Below are 21,870 nucleotides of genomic sequence, written 5' to 3' on the forward strand. Positions count from 1 at the left end.
TATGAAACTAAATCTATATCTATAACTAACATAGTTTTATCTAATATCATATCAATAACCGAACAATCTCAAACTTCTACTAGTATCAAATCCATAACGACCAAACTAAAACAACAAAAATAATAGCAAAAGGTATTTATCAAGGAATCCATTTGCGAAATAAATTAAAAGCTTGATCAAAGGAAAACAATTTTTTTTTAAAAGCCTGACCGACGGGCTACAAGAACACTATGTTGAATGTAAGAAACATCTCAAGGCATAGACACACTGTACAATTGCATGTATTCAGGGGATTTAAATAGTGCAACGGACACACTAACAAACGTGCAACACACATAAATCTAACGAGAAAAAAATAAATGAGGGTTTTTTCTCGCAAGAATAACGTGACGTGACAACCACGCCCTGTTTCGGGCATTTATTTAAGTTTAATCTAAAATTATTATTCTTATTCGTACATCATTATTAGTACATAAATCAGGCTGTTAGTTTTCTCGGTTGAATAGCTTTTGTGGCGTTTTATAGCTGACTGTGCGGTATGTGTTTTACTCATTGTTGAAAGTCACATGGCGACCTATTATAGTTGTTAATTCTGTGTCATCTTCAGACTCATGTGGGTAGTTTTCTCATTGGCAATCATATTTTTAAAGATCAAAACTTTAGGATAAATTTTGCATATAACCTTGGATTGTTCAACTTGAACTAATAATCGAAAGAAAATATTGCATTTATCTCTTTAACTTTATGGAATATATCTGATTGTGTTTGTTAAATATATATAAACAGTTGTATAGAAAGCACTAAAAAATTGTTGAAAACATTTTTTTTTATAGCTGACTACGCTGTATGGACTCATTGTTGAAGGCCGTATGGTGATACATAGCTGTTAATGTCTGTGTCATTTGATCTCATGTGGAGAGTTGTCTCGTTGGCAATCATACCACATCTTCCTTTTTTTATATTAAATCTTATTACAAATAAAATCATCGAATAACCAATTTCAAATCCATGGATCAATCTTCCAAATTATATGTTGTTAGTACATTTGTTTCCCTTTAATGATCGACAGACTGTAACTTCACCTGAACTAGGCATGATCCACACACATATATAAATCATCAGATTAAGGCTATATATATGAAAATAATGGTGGATACATTTACGCAATTAAAATCTGGTGTGAAACAACATACACGATTTTTTTTTCATACGAAGTTGTTGTAAACAGATAGCTGGATTCTGTTTTTAGGTACCTTGTTGTTCCTTTATTGTTTTTTTTTTTTCGATATAACAAACTTTCTTTAAACCTTATTGAAATTAAACTGTTTACAAATCTTTGAACTACTCGAAACTCTGAGATGATATACCCTGATATACCCTGATACCCAGGAAGAGATGATATCAGCTGTATTTGGTAAACCCTTTCTGATTGTTTAGTACTAAATTTTCTTCGTACTTTATCTTTGCCTTTTTCATTTTTTAAACGAGCGGCATTGGTGAGTCTTTTGTAGACGAAACGTCCGTCTGGTATCTTTGATATTTTTTGAAGCATCTATCAAAGCTATGTCACGCGATTTATACAAGATTTACGCACGTGAAATTCGCTTTATAAGAACTAATAAATATATCATGTGTATGTAAAACGTTCACAGGTATATTCTGTATGACGTTATAAATCACTATTCAAAATTCTTTATAATAAAAATAGTATTACTAAAAAAACTTTCTGTCATCGTATATGTATTCCGCCTAACATAATTCCCCGCGGAAACTTTGTTATAAACAGTGCCATAAAATCTGCTTTAACAGAAGTCTCACAGGAAACTTTGTTATAAACAGCGCCATAATATCTGCTCTAACAGAAGTCTCACAGGAAACTTTGTTATAAACAATGCCATAATATCTGCTCTGACATAATTCTCACAGGAAACTTTGTTATTAACAATGCCATAATATCTGCTCTGACAGAAGTATCACAGGAAGTTTTGTTATTAACAATGCCATAATATCTGCTCTAACAGAAGTCTCACAGGAAACTTAGTTATAAACAGTGCCATGATATCTGCTCTAACAGAAGTCTCACAGGATTTTTTTTTATAAACAGTGCCATAATATCTGCTCTGACATAATTCTCACAGGAAACTTTGTTATAAACAGTGCCATAATATCTGCTCTAACAGAATTCTCAAAGGAAACTTTGTTATAAACAATGCCATAATATCTACCCTAACAGAAGTCTCACAGGAAACTTTATTATAAACAATGCCATAATATCTGCTCTAACATAAGTCTCACAGGAAACTTTGTTATAAACAGCGCCATAATATCTGCCCTAAAAGAAGTCTCACAGGAAACTTTATTATAAACAATGCCATAATATCTGCTCTAACAGAAGTCTCACAAGAAACTTTGTTATAAACAATGCCATAATATCTGCTCTAACAGAAGTCTCATAGGAAACTTTGTTATAAACAGCGCCATAATATCTGCCCTAACAGAAGTATCACAGGAAACTGTATTATAAACAAGCCATAATATCTGCTCTAACAGAAGTCTCACAAGAAACTTTGTTATTAACAATGCCATAATATCTGCTTTAACAGAAGTCTCACAGGAAACTTTGTTATAAACAATGCCATAATATCTGCTCTAACAGAAGTCTCACAGGAAACTTTGTTATTTACAATGCCATAATATCTGCTCTAACAGAAGTCTCACAGGAAGCTTTGTTATAAACAATGCCATAATATCTGCTCTAACAGATATCTCACAGGAAGCTTTGTATAAACAATGCTATAATATCTGCTCTAACAGAAGTTTCACAGGAAACTTTGTTATAAACAATGCCATAATATCTGCTCTGACAGAATTCTCACAGGAAACTTGGTTATAAACAGTGCCATAATATCTGCCCTAACAGAAGTCTCACAGGAATTTTTGTTATAAACAATGCCATAATATCTGCTCTAACATAAGTCTCACAGGAAACTTTGTTATAAACAATGCCATAATATCTGCTCTAACAGAATTCTCACAGGAAACTTTGTTATAAACAATGCCATAATATCTGCTCTAACATAAGTCTCACAGGAAACTTTGTTATAAACAGTGCCATAATATCTGCTGTAATAGAAGTCTCACAGGAAACTTTGATATAAACAATGCCATAATATCTGCTCTAACAGAAGTCTCACAGGAAACTTTGTTATAAACAATGCCATAATATCTGCTCTAACAGAAGTCTCACAGGAAACTTTGATATAACCAATGCCATAAAATCTGCCCTAACAGAAGTCTCACAGGAAACTTTATTATAAACATTGCCATAATATCTGCTCTAACATAAGTCTCACAGGAAACTTTGTTATAAACAGCGCCATAATATCTGCCCTAAAAGAAGTCTCACAGGAGACTTTATTATAAACAATGCCATAATATCTGCTCTAATAGAAGTCTCACAAGAAACTTTGTTATTAACAATGCCATAATATCTGCTCTAACAGAAGTCTCAGAGGAAATTTTGTTATAAACAATGCCATAATATCTGCTCTAACAGAATTCTCACAGGAAACTTTGTTATAAACAATGCCATAATATCTGCTCTAACAGAAGTCTCACAGGAAACTTTGTTATAAACAATGCCATAATATCTGCCCTAACATAAGTCTCACAGGAAACTTTATTATAAACAATGCCATAATATCTGCTCTAACATAAGTCTCACAGGAAACTTTGTTATAAACAACGCCATAATATCTGCTCTAACATAAGTCTCACAGGAAACTTTGTTATAAATAGTGCCATAATATCTGCTGTAATAGAATTCTCACAGGAAACTTTGATATAAACAATGCCATAATATCTGCCCTAACAGAAGTACAAGTAAAGCTGGTAAATATAAAGATAATCCATAATAAATTTGTCGATAATTATTAATTCTTAATATATTCATCATTTTAAATTATATATTTTACTTTTTATAAGTATTCATTAGAAATTTCGTTATCGCTTAAAGCATACATGTTCCTTAATTGTGAATATGACAGAGGGAATATTATTCTGTTCCCAAACGTGGAGCTTGATACATCAGCTGTTGCACAGAGATGTGAGAAAAAGAAAACAGGGTATCTGATGAAAATATTCCGGAATATACCAAAATGGAGAAGATTTGTCACGTTTTAACGTTATGCTTATTTATATATGCACAATAAAACAGATTTATCCTGATCTGTATCCAAAGTCCACTACCTCGTTCGTACACATGCGCGCATTACAAAAAGCTGTGCACAGCTTTCATGATTTCAAAATTACGCACAACTGTTATGGTAATGCGCGCAAATGTAGTGTGAAACAAAATTATATGAATCGTATCATCCATTCTGTTTACATGGTGTAATGACATATTTATTCCAAGCAAAAGACTGATTTTTTTATTCAAATTTACCAGAGGGGTAAACCTTTGTGCCAAAAGGAGGTCTCTCAAAAATAATAATTTAGACTTAAATTAAAAGATTAATTAATTTACATTATCTGACATAACAAAAGTTATGTATAATAATTTATATACTAATACAGAATCAGTAACTGCTTTATGATGAACGCCAATGAACAGTCAAAAATATAAATTCAATTCCCTCAAAACGGTTAATTTGTACGAGATCACCTTCTGGCACTCCGGCTGTATAGAACTTGGATTTATTTAGTCTACTTTATTGAAAAAGCTGTTATAAACAGAGAAATATATTACATTATATAAAAAAGTATGAATGAAAAAAAACCTATGAAAATAACTGATGACAATCTATCGATAGAATGCATAAACTTAGAATTAAACAAATAATAAAGGGGAAATTAAGACATATTTTAATATTAATTTATGATTATTAAAATTTAGAAGTATTGAAAAACTAGATATATTAAATTGACAGTTCGATTCAAGCTAAATAAGAATATGAAATGTAGCTTACCTGTTCAAAGAAGTACATCCTTTTAATGATGATAATCTGTGTGATGCTGATCAGCTCGGTAAAGTGATCATCAGACAGGTGTAGCAACTTAATTGCCGTATAATCAGTCAAAAAATAACCAGCGTCAATTCTGTAAAGTGTTAATTGTAACTATGCTTTTGTTCACTTTTTTTCATGGAAGATAATAATGTTCATGTAGATACGTCATTTTATAGAAAAGTAGAAACATTTCGATAGAATGGATAAGGATTAACAAATGTACAGAACTCCCATGATATTCTTAAAATCAATATCTACATACATTTGTTCCATGTAGATTGTCTACTTTCAGAGAGATTATCACTATAGAAGAATGACTAGAGAAGTTTATACTTTACGTATTGTCTTTATGATTATTGGTGAATTTAATATTAGCATAAATTTGCGAATCTTAAAATCGGAAAGGATGAAAACAAAAGACATCCAGAATTTATCGAACAAAATATAAGAATTATCAGGTTTTCTGCTCTTTGGTCGGGTTGTTGTCTCTTTGACACATTCTCCATTTCCATTCTCAAAATATCTATCAAATACAAAACTGAATCTTTTTAACTGAGTTATGGGTATCAAATAGATAAGTAATGGAAGCAATCAGATAGATATAAGAAGATGTGGTATGAGTGGCAATGAGACAACTCTCCATCCAAGTCACAATTTGTAAAAGGTGAACCATGAAAGATCAAAATACGGCCTTTAACAATTCCCTTGGCCCACACCTAACAACTAGCTAAAAAAAAGCCCCAAAACCACTAGTGCAAAACAATTCAAACAGGAAAATTTACGGTCTAATCTATATAAAAAACGAGAAATACTTATGAACCACATACAAAAACGACAACCATTGAACAACAGGTTCCTGACTTAGGATAGGTGCAAGCAAATGCAGCAAGTTTAATCGTTTTAATAGGCACCAAACTTTACCCTAACCTGAAACAGCAGCTCAGCATTACAACACAGAAAGACACACTATAAAATATCAATTGAAATGGCTTTACTCGATCAAAATACTGAAATATTTACAAAACAAGTAAACATACAATGAACGAATAAATTTGTAATATGACACAGTATAAATACAATTTGCAAGACAAAGTTAAAAAGACAAACATAACCTGGAACGAAATGCCGTTAAGCGATAAAATAGCGTACATGTGCACATACATGTAACTTTTTATTAAATAAGTTGATTGTTAGGAGTACGGAAATATTTTTTACAAAATAATTTTGTTGTTCATATTACGAGAACAGAAGTAAAAATGTAAGCTAACACTAAAAACTTATTAAAGGTGGTCATATAAAAAAAAAATAAGACGAGATATACACCAAAAAAAAAACCGACAGGCATAGAAGTATACCTAGGATATAACCTTTTATTATATACTTAGTAGTAAATACAGATAAATTGTATGTGTAATACAATCATAATTTGGCAAGCGTGCTGTATCAGCCACCCGTGATGATATCGATATCAGCACGGTTGCAAAAGCTTTATCACACCTTTAATCTGTATGACGTCACGTCATCGATTGCAGTCACTTTTGCACATGCAAAGGCTTTCAAATCCCTAATCTGTATGACGTCATGTTACATAAAAAACATCTACTTTGTTATAAACAGTGCCATAATATCTGCCCTAACAGAAGTCCCACAGGAAACTTTGTTATAAACAATGCCATAATATCTGCTCTAACATAAGTCTCACAGGAAACTTTGTTATAAACAGTGCCATAATATCTGCTCTATAAACAGAAGTCTCACAGGAAATTTTGTATTTTTCATCGTTTGCATGAAAACGGTACATAGCATTACATAATTGATACGATTTTCATTTATATATGTGCGAATAGTTGTCAAATATCTTATTTTCTTGGGAAAAAACCGAGCCTTGATGTCCCGACTCCTTTAGTTCTGTTTGAATTTGTTGATGAAAAATTCGATATATGCGCCAATGTAAACAATATTGTAAGATTTCATTACAACTTTAATAAAAGAGGGACGAAAGATACCAAAGGGACAGTCAAACTCATAAATCTAAAACAAACTGACAACGCCATGGCTAAAAATAAAAAAGACAAACAGAAAAACAATAGTACACAGGACACAATATAGAAAACTAAAGAAAAAACAACACGAACCCCACCAAAAACTAGGGGTGATCTCAGGTTCTCCGGAAGGGTAAGCAGATCCTGCTCCACATGTGGCACCCGTCGTGTTGCTTAAGTGACTACAAATCCGGCAAACAGTCTAATTCGGTAGGTCATATTCATGAAAGGGAAGGGGATTGTAGTTACGACGTAAGGAACATATCCGATATCATTTGTGAAACGGTTATTCCATAACGGTCAACCAACTCGTGATGGCGTCCGTAAAATTTACGAAGGGATGATTTCAACTTCACCATTTGGAACTCTTGGTTTAATAGCTTCCTTGTGAGCAGCAAACCTCTATCAAGAAAATCATGATAGGAAATGCAAGCACGGGAATATCGTATCAATTGGGAGATATATACCCCGTATGCAGGTGCTGCTGGAATGTTGCTACTTAGAAATGGAAAGTTCACAATTGGAAAGCTGAAATCATCTCTTTTGTCGTAAAGTTTTGTTTTCAACCGACCCTCATTGTCAATTTCTAGATGTAAGTCAAGATATGAAGCCGACTTAACTGTATCTGTAGTATCCTTTATCTCTAGTTCGATTGGATAGATGCGTTCCACATAGTCACCAAATTTTGAATTGTTTAGTGAAAGAACATCATCTATATAGCGGAAAGTAGAGTTAAAGGATATTGCTAACTTCTTATCTTTCTTCCTAAGAAGTTCCTGCATGAAGTCAGCCTCATAATAATAAAGAAACAAGTCGGCGAGTAGAGGGGCACAGTTTGTTCCCATTGGAATGCCGACAGTCTGTTGAAAAACACGTCCTCCGAACGTAACAAATATGTTGTCAATCAAGAAATCAAGCATCTTGATAATATCAGTTTCAGAGAATTTTTTGTTTGAATCAGAGTGATTCTTAATAAGGTAACCTTTACTAATATGTTTGTTTAAAGATGAGGTTTTGTTGTGTCACTGAAATAACTATAATAAATTAGTTTTTGCCATAAGTTATTTCTCTTGCCGCTATCAAAACTATGATTTAGTTATGTTGCCACTGATATAACTAAAAAATGAACCTATTATGTGTTGCTCTCCTATCTACAAAGTGAATCAAAAATCAAAGATGTGGAACATATTCGATCATAATCTTTTGGTAACTAATGTAATTACTGTCTCTTCCATGCCCATCTTGAACATAAAAACTAAATATTGAATAAACAATACTCCTAATGCTCAAGTTGGTTGTCATCGTGCAACGCCGTTAATAACACCATATAGGAAAACATAGAACTCCCTTTTGTCATAAGTAACTGTCAAACATCAAAACATACTATCCACACTCATCTGTGTCCACACTTGTTTATGTAATAATATATGTTGTTGTGTATGTCTAAAGTATGGAAAGCCACAGTGAACCCCCCGATTATTATTTTTTTTCCTTTAAAAATACATGGATACAAATAAATCTTCGGCTTTTATAATCCCGCAGATTATTATAAATTCTAAAATCTTCGGCTTTTCAAAATCTTCGGCTTTTCAAAATCTACGGCTTTTCAAAATCTTCGGCTTTTCAAAATCTTCGGCTTTTCGAAATTTTCGGCTTTTCAAAATCTTCGGCTTTTGAAAAGTCGAAGATTTTAGTATTTATAATAATCGGCGGGATTATAAAAGCCGAAGATTTACTTGTATCCATGTATTTTTAAAGGAAAAATAATAATAATCGGGGTGTTCACTGTGGCTTTCAAATGAATCAAAAATCATTTTATTTAATATTCATTTTACATTTTATTTTCAAAAAATCATTTGATTAAAAAAAGTTTGTGTTGAAGTATCATGGTATATTTGTATATTTTGTTGCTTGTTGAGGAATGCTTCATAATAGATACAAAAAATAATGAACATTTTTGCACAAATGAAATGGTTTACTCCTGGTTTGCCCACTTTTAATTCTACCAATTATCTAGTAGCAAAGAAAACAAAAAAGACAAAAGGTTTAATGAGCATACAATTGTATAGTCTGTTCCAACTTAGGTATATTGTTTATCAGTGTTTTCTTACTATATTTACGTCTTTTTTATTATGATTTTTAAAGAAAAATTATAAATAAATCAAATAGGTTTTCTCTCAATAATTTGATATCAATTCAATATTTTCATTTAACATACAACTAAAGACAAAACAATGACATTCAGTAATAAAAGTGTCTTCACAATTTATCATTTTCTGAATGATTTTCATGATATAAATACTGCAATAAAAGTTATGTTTTATTGAAAACATAATTAATATAATATATGAATCAAAGTTTATAAGTGCATTACATAGGGAATAAATAGTTGACACAACATAGGTTTCTGACACAGAATGAATGTGGTCTAAGAACTTAAACTTAAAAACTTAAAACTTTTAAATTTGACATTTACCTATTATGGTCCAATATCCAAAATCTAAATACATGGTTAGATTTAGCATATCATAGAACCCAAAGAATTTAATTTTTGATTAAATTAAATAATGTTCAATTTTAGACCTCAAAGTGAACCAATTTGATAACTGGGCCAAAATATTAAAAATCTGAATACATGGTTTAATTCAGCATATTGAAGAACCCTATATATTCAATTTTTGTTGAAATCAAACAAACTTTAATTTTATACCCGGATTTGGACCAACTTGAAAACTGGGCCCATAATAAAAAAAATCTAAGTACATGTTGAGATTCAGCATATCAAAGAACCCCCGGAATTCAATTTTGGTTAAAATCAAACTAAGTTTAATTTTGGACCCTTTAGACCTTAATGTAGACCAATTTGAAAACAGGACCAAAAATTTAGAATCTATGTACACTTTTAGATTTGGCATACCAAAGAACCACAATAATTCATTTTTTGATGAAATAAAACAAAGTTTAATTTTGGACCCTTTTGGACCCTAATTCCTAAACTGTTGGGACAAAAACTCCTTAAATCCATCCCAACCTTCCTTTTGTGGTCATAAACCTTGTGTTAAAATTTCGTAGATTTCTATTTACTTATACTAAAGTTATTGTGCAAAAACCAAGACAAATGCTTATTTGGGACTTTTTTGGCCACTTATTCCTAAACTGTTGGGACCAAAACTTCCAAAATCAATCCCAATCTTCCTTTTGTGGCCATAAACCTTATATTAAAATTTCATAGATTTCAGTTTATTTATTCTAAAGTTATTGTGCGAAAATCACGAAATTTGCTTATTTGGGCCCTTTTTTTGGCCCCTAATTCCTAAAGTGAATGAAGTTGTTACTGAAGTTGTTGAGCGAAAAATATTTTCGCACATTTTCATTGATTTAATAGCGAAATATTGTATCATTTATAAAAATTTACAGGTAAATAAAAGGTAAAAATTATGACTATTATTCAGAAATAAACTATAATTGTTAAAACAACAATTCCCCTTATGTTTACATATGCATGTAATTAAAAGTGGGCAAACCAGGATGACACCAAATTAATGGTGTCTTCAACCTATGCCAACATTTGATAAAAATATATTCAACCTGGTGTCATCCTGGTTTGCCCACTTTTAATTACATGCAATGTTTGTAAAACCTTTAATTTTGAGGCTTTCAATATAAAATCAATTGTCAGTAAAGCAGGAGAGACATTTCAGTGTGTGCACTCTTGTATAACTATAAGATATTTATTGCACTGGCATAACTATAAAATATTTGTTTGTCACTGGCATAAATATTAATATTTTATTTTGCAATTGGCTTAAGGTGGTACCCAACACTTTCACTAAAATTAATTTGGCTCGTTTAATTTTCATAAAATATTTATATTTTAAAAAATTTGAACCAACCGTTCTGTCAGAAAAATTACACTGGTTATATAGCAATTTGACAAACACCAATTTTTGATCATTGAGAAGCTTAATATTCCTTTTACAACACAACGTAATTAAAACGTTTAACTGACTTTACAGAGTTATCTCCCTGTAGTGTTAGGTACCACCTTAAATATAAGGTATAAATTATTTATTTTTTCCTCTAACATTACTATAAGGTATTTGTTGTGCCATTGCCATACCTACATATATTTGAGGTTTTTTTTTTAACAAAACAAGATAAGTACCATCCTTTGAAATGATAATTAACTCTTTATGTTTATAGACAACACACGTAAACAAGGTCTTAAATGTCGGTATTGGCTGTAACAAACAATTATTGTAAGGTATGATAAAGCTGGTATCAGGGGATACACCCAGTTAATTGGGAATATAGAGTTCATGTACTAATGATGATTATATATTTTAAAACGCTGAGTATATAAAATCATAGATGTTTTTTTACTGGTATGATTATTACTTACAAATGGTGGTATTCTGCTTTTCTGCTGTCATATTCTCTTGACTGCTCATCTTCCTTCATCTCTGAATCCCTGTCGCTCTCTGCCGATGCTTTGGTGTCTTCAGATGGTTCCAACCCTCACCAGATGTTTCGACCCTGTACCATAACATCCTCCGGTTGGCGGGTCAGTAGAGGTGGCCAAACCTCTACTCATCAGCACTCGGCTTCCAGCTCAGATCATCTCGGCGATACCATAACCAGCAAGATGAACGCTCTGCTGCTTCCCCTAGCTGTCTTACTGCTGTCTTTCGTGCCTTTCCAACTATTCCCATTGCCTGTAGCATCCTCCATACTGACTGTGCAGGAAAACCTCTGCAGCCTACTTCTACTGGGAACAGCCACGCTTTCCAACCTCTCTCTCTACATGTTGTCATCAGCTCTGTGTACTTTTGCTTTTTCCGCTGGTATGCCTCTTCACATCTCTCTTCCCAAGGAACTGTCAGTTCTATTGCAACTATCATCTTTGACGACTGTGACCAAACTACAATGTCTGGGCGTAGGGTTGTCTGTACGCATTCTTGAAACAAAAGCTTCTTTTCAATGTCAGCTCTCATGTTCCATTCACTGTCCTTGTCAAAGATGAAGTGCTGTTTTGACTTTGTTGCATGTCCCGTATCTCCCTCTCTAACGAATCTGATCTGCTTTGCCTCTGTTTTGATGGTCTCTTCTTTTTTCTCTCAATATCAAGGATCTCTGCTAGATGTTTTAGGACCTTGTCGTGCCGCCATCGATACCTTCCCTGTGTCAGAGCAACCTTGCAGCCTGAAAGTGTATGTGCCATAGTACCTCTTAGTTATGTTGCCACTGATATAACTATAAGATATTTATTGCACTGGCATAACTATAAAATATTTGTTTGTCACTGGCATAAATATTAATATTTTATTTTGCAATTGGCTTATATATAAGGTTTTAAGTATTTATTTTTTCCTCTAACATTACAATAAGGTATTTGTTGTGCCTTGCCATACCTATATATATATATTTATATATAATAATTTTTTTAACAAAACAAGATAAGTACACCTTCCTTTGAAATGATAATTAACTCTTTATGTTTATAGACAACACACGTAAACAAGGTCTTAAATGTCGGTATTGGCTGTAACAAACAATTATTGTAAGGTATGATAAAGCTGGTATCAGGGGATACACCCAGTTAATTGGGAATATAGAGTTCATGAACTGATGATGATTATATATTTTAAAACGCTGAGTATATAAGATCATGGTATAATGATATATTGAAGAATATATTACTTCCGGTGTCATCTATATTATTAAACGAGAAGACCTCATTTTTGGTGTCGCTTCTCTTCTTTCCACAATAAATTAATCAACACGCCTCTGTGTCCTATAGGTACAGTGCATAGTCGCATTTGTCATCCATTCATATGATTATTCAGATTGAGTTATTTTAGGAGAAAAACGAGAAAAAAGGCATCCGGGTATTGTCCCGTCATTGTACGAAATTTTAAGTCAAATTAGACTTCCGGTTTGCGTTTTTCTGTATACTTTGAACATACATATACTACGAATAAAGTGTATTTTCAGAATTTTATCTGCTATCATTTTCAAGTTTATTATCCACGGCAGTCACAGAGTTTATTAAATAGAGAGGGTCTGTATACTACATCAATGATCACCATGGATCGATTAGTAAACTTAGAATTGATAGTAAATACGCTTTATTTATATAGTAATGAATGTTAATAATATACAGATAAGCGCTAAAATTATTCATGTGAACTTTTGATACTTTTTCTGAAATTCTCCAGTCATTAAATCTTTTACAAAATTCATTGATTACAAAATAAAAAGAAGATGTGGTATGGTTGCCATGTTGAGACAACTCTCCACAAGAGACTAAAATGACACAGAAATTAACAATTATAGGTTACCGTACGGCCTTCAACAAAGAGCAAAGGCCCCGAAATGACAATGTAAAACAATGCAAACAAGAAAACTAGCGGCCAAATTTATGTACAAAAAATGAACGAAAAACAAATATGTAACACATAAACAAACGACAACCACTGAATTACAGGCTCCTTACTTAAATAAATGTTCATAACATACTAAATGTATGTTCATATTGAAATTGATAGAAAACCAAAAATTGGGAACTTTGGAAATAAAGGTGGAGGGTAAAAAAAAACATTTTCCTGTCCCCAATAACCTATGACTTATGATACTTTTACTGAAATTCTCCAGTCATTCTGTATTTAACAAAATTCTTCCAACAACACTTTACATACTGATACTTTAAACTACGCTCTGAATGCCCGCGATTTCGCGGGTGTGTTCTAGTCATTATAAAATGTCGGTTGTTAATTAGTACAATATTGATCTTCTTCACCTAAGGCCAAAATAAAAATATATTTGTGTTTCCAGTTACCCTACATATCCTACTTTTTAGTCTTAATAATAGCCTAACTTATTACTATTAATTTTTTTCCATTAAGCACTGTTAAAGTCAGAATGTTGCTCCCATAGACTCAATGAAAAATAAAATTCCCTACCTACCTATCCTAATTTTGTTTAAGATGTAACTGGAACCACGCATACTTATTTTTGTTTGCCTTATTGGAACTTACAACTTTAAACAACATCTAAGAATCGAATGCTTCTTTTGTAATATTTTGGGGTGTTTAAAAGCGTAAACGAAGCGGTAGCGCTTCATATTTAAATGCGCGCACGACCACTGACGCTTTTAAACCCAAGAGAAATAACAAAAAGAAGCATTCATTTTTTTCTTTGGCCTGACATTCAACAGAACAGCTCAAATCTATAAAGATTGGAAAATACAAGGACGATTTTTTAGAGAAAAATGCATTTCTTCAATGCACTTGATTTTTATTTCATTATATGCCTTTTTTAGATGTTGAGGTGCAGTTAAACGAGTTCAAAATGCGCATTTCATAAATTTCATGAAACAATAATAGTAAAGTATGATGATGTTAAAAGTATAATCCTCTAAACCATTTGGTCTCTGATGGAAAGTTGTATCAATGGCAATCAATTAGCATTCCATGAATTCTGAGTTTTGTATTAAACAGACAACCTCATATAGAAAACGAAAATCTCCCAAAATTTCTTCAAAAACAATATTTAGAAAATGTAAAGTAATGAAGAAAAGATATCCTTGTGGGCAAGGTCATATACCCACGCCCCTACATTGTTACTGAGCAAACATAATATCAGTAGACTCCCAAGTTCAAAGACCCATCTCTTCTACAAAAGTCAACTTGTAAAAAATTCTTGTAAATGTTTACATCTACATATTATGTCATCAACTACAAAGTTTCAATAAAATTCTTAAAGTTTTTGAGAATAAATAATGAACGAATGAATATGATATCTCATTAGAGAAACGAAAGATACTATAGGAATAATGAATTTCGTAAGTCGTTAACGATCTCATAATGTCATTGCAAAAATCGAATAACGACCAAAGAACAGTATACCAAACACAAGAAAGAAAACTAAATACAGAACAACACGAACACTACCAAACAAAGGGGATGATCTCATATGCTCAGGAAGGGTAGGCAGAAACTATCCACATAAAATATGAAATATAAAAATGCATTAATAAATTTGTTGTAAACGTATATATTTTGCGATTCAAAAATTTCAGTGATTGTCTGCAAAAACTAATCTACGCTTATCTCGATCAACGTAAACATAAAATGAATGCAAATTGTGTAATTTCCTTCATAGGAAGAGAACGATAAACAGATAACTTATATGGTCTTTTTTTGTCTTCCGGTTTTTGACGCCTACGGATACATAGATAGAGACAATTGGTTAAAACGAAGAATATAGAATATTTTTTTATTTTCAAGAAAATAATGTATTGATTCCACTTTGTTTATTCTTTTTTTCTTCGGTAATAGTAAGCTTCTCAAATGATAAGATCCTTGCTTTCAAAAGAACTTTTTTTCAGATTTAGCTTGTTAATACGGCGTTCACACATTGTCGATTATTGCTCCCGTTTGAGGTGAGACAGCGATAAGACACGAAAAGTGAAAATATCGGATATCTGGAATGTCCTATCATTGTCTGTATGCAGTCGTTTAAGTTCGTAACAGATTCCTACGGGTCGGGAATGGTCCGGATAGTTCGGCGGAGTACCCCGCCAGTTAAGCTGGGGTCACACGTTCAGGATTTTTACTGCCGTCCTTGACAGGACAATTCCCGATTAAAATTTGTCAAAAGTCTGATCAAGATCCTGTGAATCGTGGATTGAAATTCGATTTGTATCTTTCGCCAGGTAAAATTCGACCGAGTCTGTCACGACTGCGTCCCGATTCTACCGAATGTAATCCGACAGAGATCAGATAGTGACAAGACAGTGAACCGACGCTGACGGAAGTTATCCGTTCGAAAACTGTCGGCATAATCGGGATGATCAGGTACTGTCGGAACGTAATCCTATCACGGTCTGCTCTATCGCATTGCAAACGGCTTTGTCTGGTCTCAGTCGTATTGTATTCTGTTATTGTCGGGACTTCTCCAGATCATTCCCGTTCCACAGGACACCGTCCCGAATACACAGAACATTGTTAGGAATTCGATCCGATACAGCAGAATCTGCCACGACATAGGCACGATTGTAATTTTGTTTATTCTTTTTTTCTTCGGTAATAGTAAGCTTCTCAAATGATAAGATCCTTGCTTTCAAAAGAACTTTTTTTCAGATTTAGCTTGTTAATACGGCGTTCACACATTGTCGATTATTGCTCCCGTTTGAGGTGAGACAGCGATAAGACACGAAAAGTGAAAATATCGGATATCTGGAATGTCCTATCATTGTCTGTATGCAGTCGTTTAAGTTCGTAACAGATTCCTACGGGTCGGGAATGGTCCGGATAGTTCGGCGGAGTACCCCGCCAGTTAAGCTGGGGTCACACGTTCAGGATTTTTACTGCCGTCCTTGACAGGACAATTCCCGATTAAAATTTGTCAAAAGTCTGATCAAGATCCTGTGAATCGTGGATTGAAATTCGATTTGTATCTTTCGCCAGGTAAAATTCGACCGAGTCTGTCACGACTGCGTCCCGATTCTACCGAATGTAATCCGACAGAGATCAGATAGTGACAAGACAGTGAACCGACGCTGACGGAAGTTATCCGTTCGAAAACTGTCGGCATAATCGGGATGATCAGGTACTGTCGGAACGTAATCCTATCACGGTCTGCTCTATCGCATTGCAAACGGCTTTGTCTGGTCTCAGTCGTATTGTATTCTGTTATTGTCGGGACTTCTCCAGATCATTCCCGTTCCACAGGACACCGTCCCGAATACACAGAACATTGTTAGGAATTCGATCCGATACAGCAGAATCTGCCACGACATAGGCACGATTGTAATCCGACTAGACAAAATCGGCTGAGTTTCCCCGAATGTTACGGGACGCACCTAACTGTCGGGGTGCTTTGCCGAACTATTCAGACCCTTCCCGACCAGTAGGAATCTGTTACGAACTAAAACGACTGCGTTTAGACAATAATAGGACATTCCAGATAATTGAGGATACTAATCCGACTTTTTCACTTTTCGTGTCGTATCGCTGTCTGATCTCAAACGGGAGCAATAATCGGCAATGTGTGAACCCCGCATTAGGTGCGTCCCGTTACATTCGGGGAAACTCAGCCGATTTTGTCTAGACGGATTACAAACGTGACTATGTCGTGACAGATTCTGCTGTATCGGATCAAAATCCTAACAATGTTCTGTGTTTTCTGGACGGTGTCCTGGGGAACGGAAATGATCTGGAGAATTTTTTCATTGCAGTTCTTTCTGCCGATTAAGTCCAGATCGCATCCAGTTCTTATCGATTGTGAACCGTCTTTGCCGAAACCGTTTCGGAACAGTCCCGTTATTAATACAAAATTCGTCAATGAAACCCAAGTCAGAGTCCCGACAATTACAGAATACAATACGACTGAGATCAGACAAAGCCGTTTGCAATGCGATATCTTCATCTAGAGCGGACCGTGATAGGATTACGTCTGACATTACCTGATCATCCGAATATGCCGACAGTTTTCTAACGAATAACTTCCGTCTCGGGCTGATATGGGGGTCTCGGGATGATACCCAGGCTGATATGGAAAAGGCCATGTATTAATCTCTATATATATGTCTCTATAAACGGACGTCTAACAAGTGTTTTCTGATAGATGATTATACATGTCTCTATAGACGGACGCGACACAAGTTTTCTCTTTGTATAGACTGTCCGAATTGCCTCCTCGTCAGAAGAGCATGACAAGAAAGTTGCTGAAATTAAACGTCAGTTTGAAGACAAAATTAAAGTTTTACTAGCAGAAGTTGTAAGTTTTCCTGAGGGCTATTCCATTAAAATATATGTGGAGGGTAGGAAGGGACTTTCAAAATATCCCTACAACTAATAACCATTTTAGATAGTTTTACATAATGGTAATAGACACATACGGAAAAATGACCCACATTCCATTATTAAACTTTCCTTCCGTAACCCTCCTTCATACATTTCATTGAAATAGCCCTGAATAATTCGGAAAGAGTTACCTTTTACCAGCTGATTTACCATTTTGAGCTTGCTTCCTTTTTTCACCAAGTTAATTTTTTTTCACTGGTATATCAATTTCCATTTTCTCTTCAATGATTATATTATCAAATTGTGCTGGTTTGCTTGTTGGTTCTCTCTTTAAAACATCGCGGTGCTCTGTCCAGTTTATGTAACTCCGATTTTTAAAATACCTCTCCATTCTTGCTTTAAACGGGTGTGTCATTGTTGTAACTTTTCCCACATAGCTGTTAAATTAACTGATATACAACACTTAGTTCCCCTCTTCATGACTGTCCTGGGAAGGCATTGTAAAAGTCTTTAACATTGTAGATAGATAGAAAAAAAGGTGTGATATGAGTGCCAATGAGACAACTCTACATCTAAGTCACCACAATTTATAAAAGTAAACCATTTTAGGTCAAAGTACGATCTTCAACACGGAGCCTTGGCTCACACCGAACAGCAAGCTATAAAGGACCCCAAAATGACTAGTTTAAAACCTTTCAAACAGGGAAATCAACAGTCTAATCGATAAATGTGGGTTTATTATCTAATAACGGTACAAGTTGTCAATCTTCCGCAATGTTTAGCTCCAAATGGATCCTAAACGCACCTCTACCTATCGTGGAATCTATTGCGCACCTTGTGCAATGTATGTTTTCTATGTTTTAAGTAAACTTTCGGAGGCCTACAATTTTGTTTATTAACCCTGTCATATGCTTTATGAGTCTGTAGTCTGAGGTTGTGACGTCTGACGTATTTTTTTTGATTTTTTTTTATTGTTTGTAATATGGTTAAGTTTTTGTTTTTATTCTCATTGTTTAAGGTCGTGCTGTGCCCTTGTATTATTACTCTTGTCATTTGGTCTCCGGTGTAGTGGTTGTATTCCCGGGTAGTAATCAATCTAAAATCTAATCTTATTTTTAAATAAATAATTTATTTTTACTGTTTGTTAAAACTTGCAATATTTTGTTACTGTAATTACCTTAAAGGCCTTACTAACTTTAAATACCAATTTGATTTTAATATTTTTTTATAGAGATAGATTGAATGGTGTATGTTTACTTGACGTCTGGGAATCAATGGATCTATTAAATAAAACAAATTAGTAAATCAGTCAGTAGGGCTTCGTATGACAGTCACCAAATATTTCAAGTATTAACAATAGCAATTTGAGAACAAATGATTAAGATTGATAATGTTTCCCCCAATAAACAAATAAACAGGTGGGTTATTTACGGAATAGTCAAATGTATATTTTTCAAACCGAAAACTCTTGGCTTTAAAAATATGTTATAATATAAACGGTAATTTCCACACGAAGAGAATGTAAAATTAACAGATTTAATAAATTAGTTAAATAAGGAATGGCATGTTAAAAAATAAATTTATAATTAAACAGTGCTTGTGCTGAAAGTTTTTTGCATTGTAATATATCATTCAAACAGGTTAATATATATAAGAAGATGTCTGCCAAAGAGACAACTCTCCATCCGAGTCACAATTTGTAAAAGGAAACAAGTATAGGTCAAAGTACGGTCTTCAACCAGGAGCCGGAACAGCAAGCTATAAAGGGCCCCAAAAATTACTAGTGTAAAACCATTCAAACAGGAAAACAACGGTCTAGTGTAGTTAAAAAACAAGAATGTGTCCATAGTACACGGATGCCCCATCCGCACCATCATTTTCTATGTCCAGTGGACCGTGAAAATGGGATAAAATCTCTAATTTTGCATTAAATAAGAAAGATAATATCACAGGGAACATGTGTACTAAGTTTCAAGTTGATTGGACTTCAACTTCATCAACAACTACCTCGACCAAAAACTTTAAACTTGCGGGAGAGACAGACGGACGAACGGACGAACGAACGGACGCACAGACCAGAAAACATAATGCCCATAGATGGGGCATAAAAATCGAGAAACACTCAATTATGAACCATATCTCAGTACAAACGACAACCCCTTAACATCAGGTTCTGACTTAGGACAGGTGCAAACAAATGCAGCGGTTTCAAGTCTGGTAATGTTGTTGCAAAGGTACTAATTATATAAGTCTTTTATGTAAATATAGTTTAAAAAAAACAATTAAAGTTTAAAAAGAAACCGTTAAACAAAAGAGTTTATAAAATATCATTGAACATAAAGGGCGTGTTTCTACTTTGTAAACACTTAAAAGGAATATAATGTTGCCGAACTATATTATGTTTGTTTCCATGGCAACAGAGCAGAATTTTCCAAATCCGTTGTGATATTCTTTGAAGTGGCGCCATCTGCATGATCTTCACAACATGTTTTATGAGGACTATATATGCAGTTCTATATATGGTTTGCACAAGATTCCTATGAGGAATCTATAAACGGGTTTGTCATGACTCAGCTTATATTAAATATACATCACATCTAAAACAAATCGACAGTGATCATGAAAATTATATCATTAGAGAGTTCTAAATGAAAATTGTATCGCATTTAATCTAGGAAGTGATTTTAATGATGATAATTATGTCTGCGTGTACTTAATTCCGTGCTTCTGTCCTTTAAATACTTCATCGTTCGAAACTAACATTCATTTACTTGATTATTCATTTGTCGGTTCTGAAAAAGTAAATATAATTTGTTACTCCCATATTGTTGTTTTTGTATGTAAGCTGTGGTCACACCTTACCGGATAGCACGAACGGACGACTAACGGATAAAAGATAAAAGTTGTCCGTTGACAAAATTGTTATCCGTTGGGAGTTCGTTGATTATGAACCAAATAAAACGGACGCTTAACGAATGCATAAATAACACACCGGATATTCAACGTACGAGAAACGGGAACGTAACGGACAGAACGGATGTCGAACGTACATCCAACGGACGAGTACTGCATAAAACGGACACATAACGAAGGCGTATCGGATAAAACGGATGAACAAGATATACGGAAAAATTAAAGGCTACAATAATTATGCATGTAAATCGCATAAATATTCAAAAAGTGTTTATGTAACTGGTTTTGGTTTGTTCTTTAAAATGCCGCCAAAGGGTAGTGTCTTGGCTAAATAAGAGCTGCTTGAAAGTGAAGACGTGCCCTCACTCTTAGATAGATTATGAATAATAAGAATTCATGACACTCAAGAAATCTGGCATAACAATAATTGGCATTTCTGACGCGAAATTTTCATTTGGTATTTATTCGTTTCAGATCCGTTCATCATCCGTTTTATCCGTTATACGTCCGATAGAAATCCGTTATACGTACGGTAGAAGTCTGTTTCACATTTGTTTAACATCCATTTTATCCGTTAAGCGTCCGGTAGATGTCCGTTGGTGAATTTGTTTACCTGACCTCCAACGGATATATAACGGATACAAAACGGAAACGAAACGGACGACTACCGTACAAAACGGACGCCTACCGGACGTTCAACTGACACTTCATCCGTTGGACGTCCATTCAAAGTTTTGAACATGCTCAAAATTTTGCACCCGACAGAACGGTCGTCGACGGATAGAGCATACGATAAACGGACATGAAACGAATATGGACGGACGTCTAACGGATTGAAAAAAAAGTTATCCGTTAAGGTGTGACAGAGGCTTAAAACATTTGATTGGTTGATTGATTGATTGATTGATTGTTATGTGTTTAACGTCTAGTGTTTTAGATTTAGAATCCAAACTAAGAAACAAAAATGATCATACCATGGTAATGCTTGTAAAACAGACAATAACACGCACTCACATGAATTCTACGGCGCACAGGTTTAAGTCATATTATATTATTGCGTAGAAGTATACATCAAGCACTTTTGAAAAAAATACTGTATAC

At 33.9% G+C, this 21,870-nt stretch overlaps 2 protein-coding genes across 2 annotated transcripts in view; both read right to left on the bottom strand.

Moving 5' to 3' along the window:
* The window catches only part of LOC139525559 (tRNA-dihydrouridine(20) synthase [NAD(P)+]-like), a 627,966-nt gene that overhangs the window by 483,063 nt on the left and 123,033 nt on the right, over positions 1 to 21,870 (bottom strand). The window lies entirely within an intron of this gene.
* Positions 11,635 to 12,042, bottom strand: LOC139525321 (uncharacterized). Its single transcript, XM_071320525.1, has one exon. It carries the CDS (start codon positions 12,040 to 12,042, stop codon positions 11,635 to 11,637), a length of 408 nt encoding a protein of 135 aa, XP_071176626.1.

This window comes from Mytilus edulis, chromosome 5, assembly GCF_963676685.1.
Source record: "Mytilus edulis chromosome 5, xbMytEdul2.2, whole genome shotgun sequence".
NCBI lineage: Eukaryota > Metazoa > Mollusca > Bivalvia > Mytilida > Mytilidae > Mytilus > Mytilus edulis.

What these genes read in the sequence shown, in the direction of transcription:
- LOC139525321 (XM_071320525.1), bottom strand. Translation starts at nt 12,042, where the DNA reads ATGAGAGCTGACATTGAAAAGAAGCTTTTGTTTCAAGAATGCGTACAG.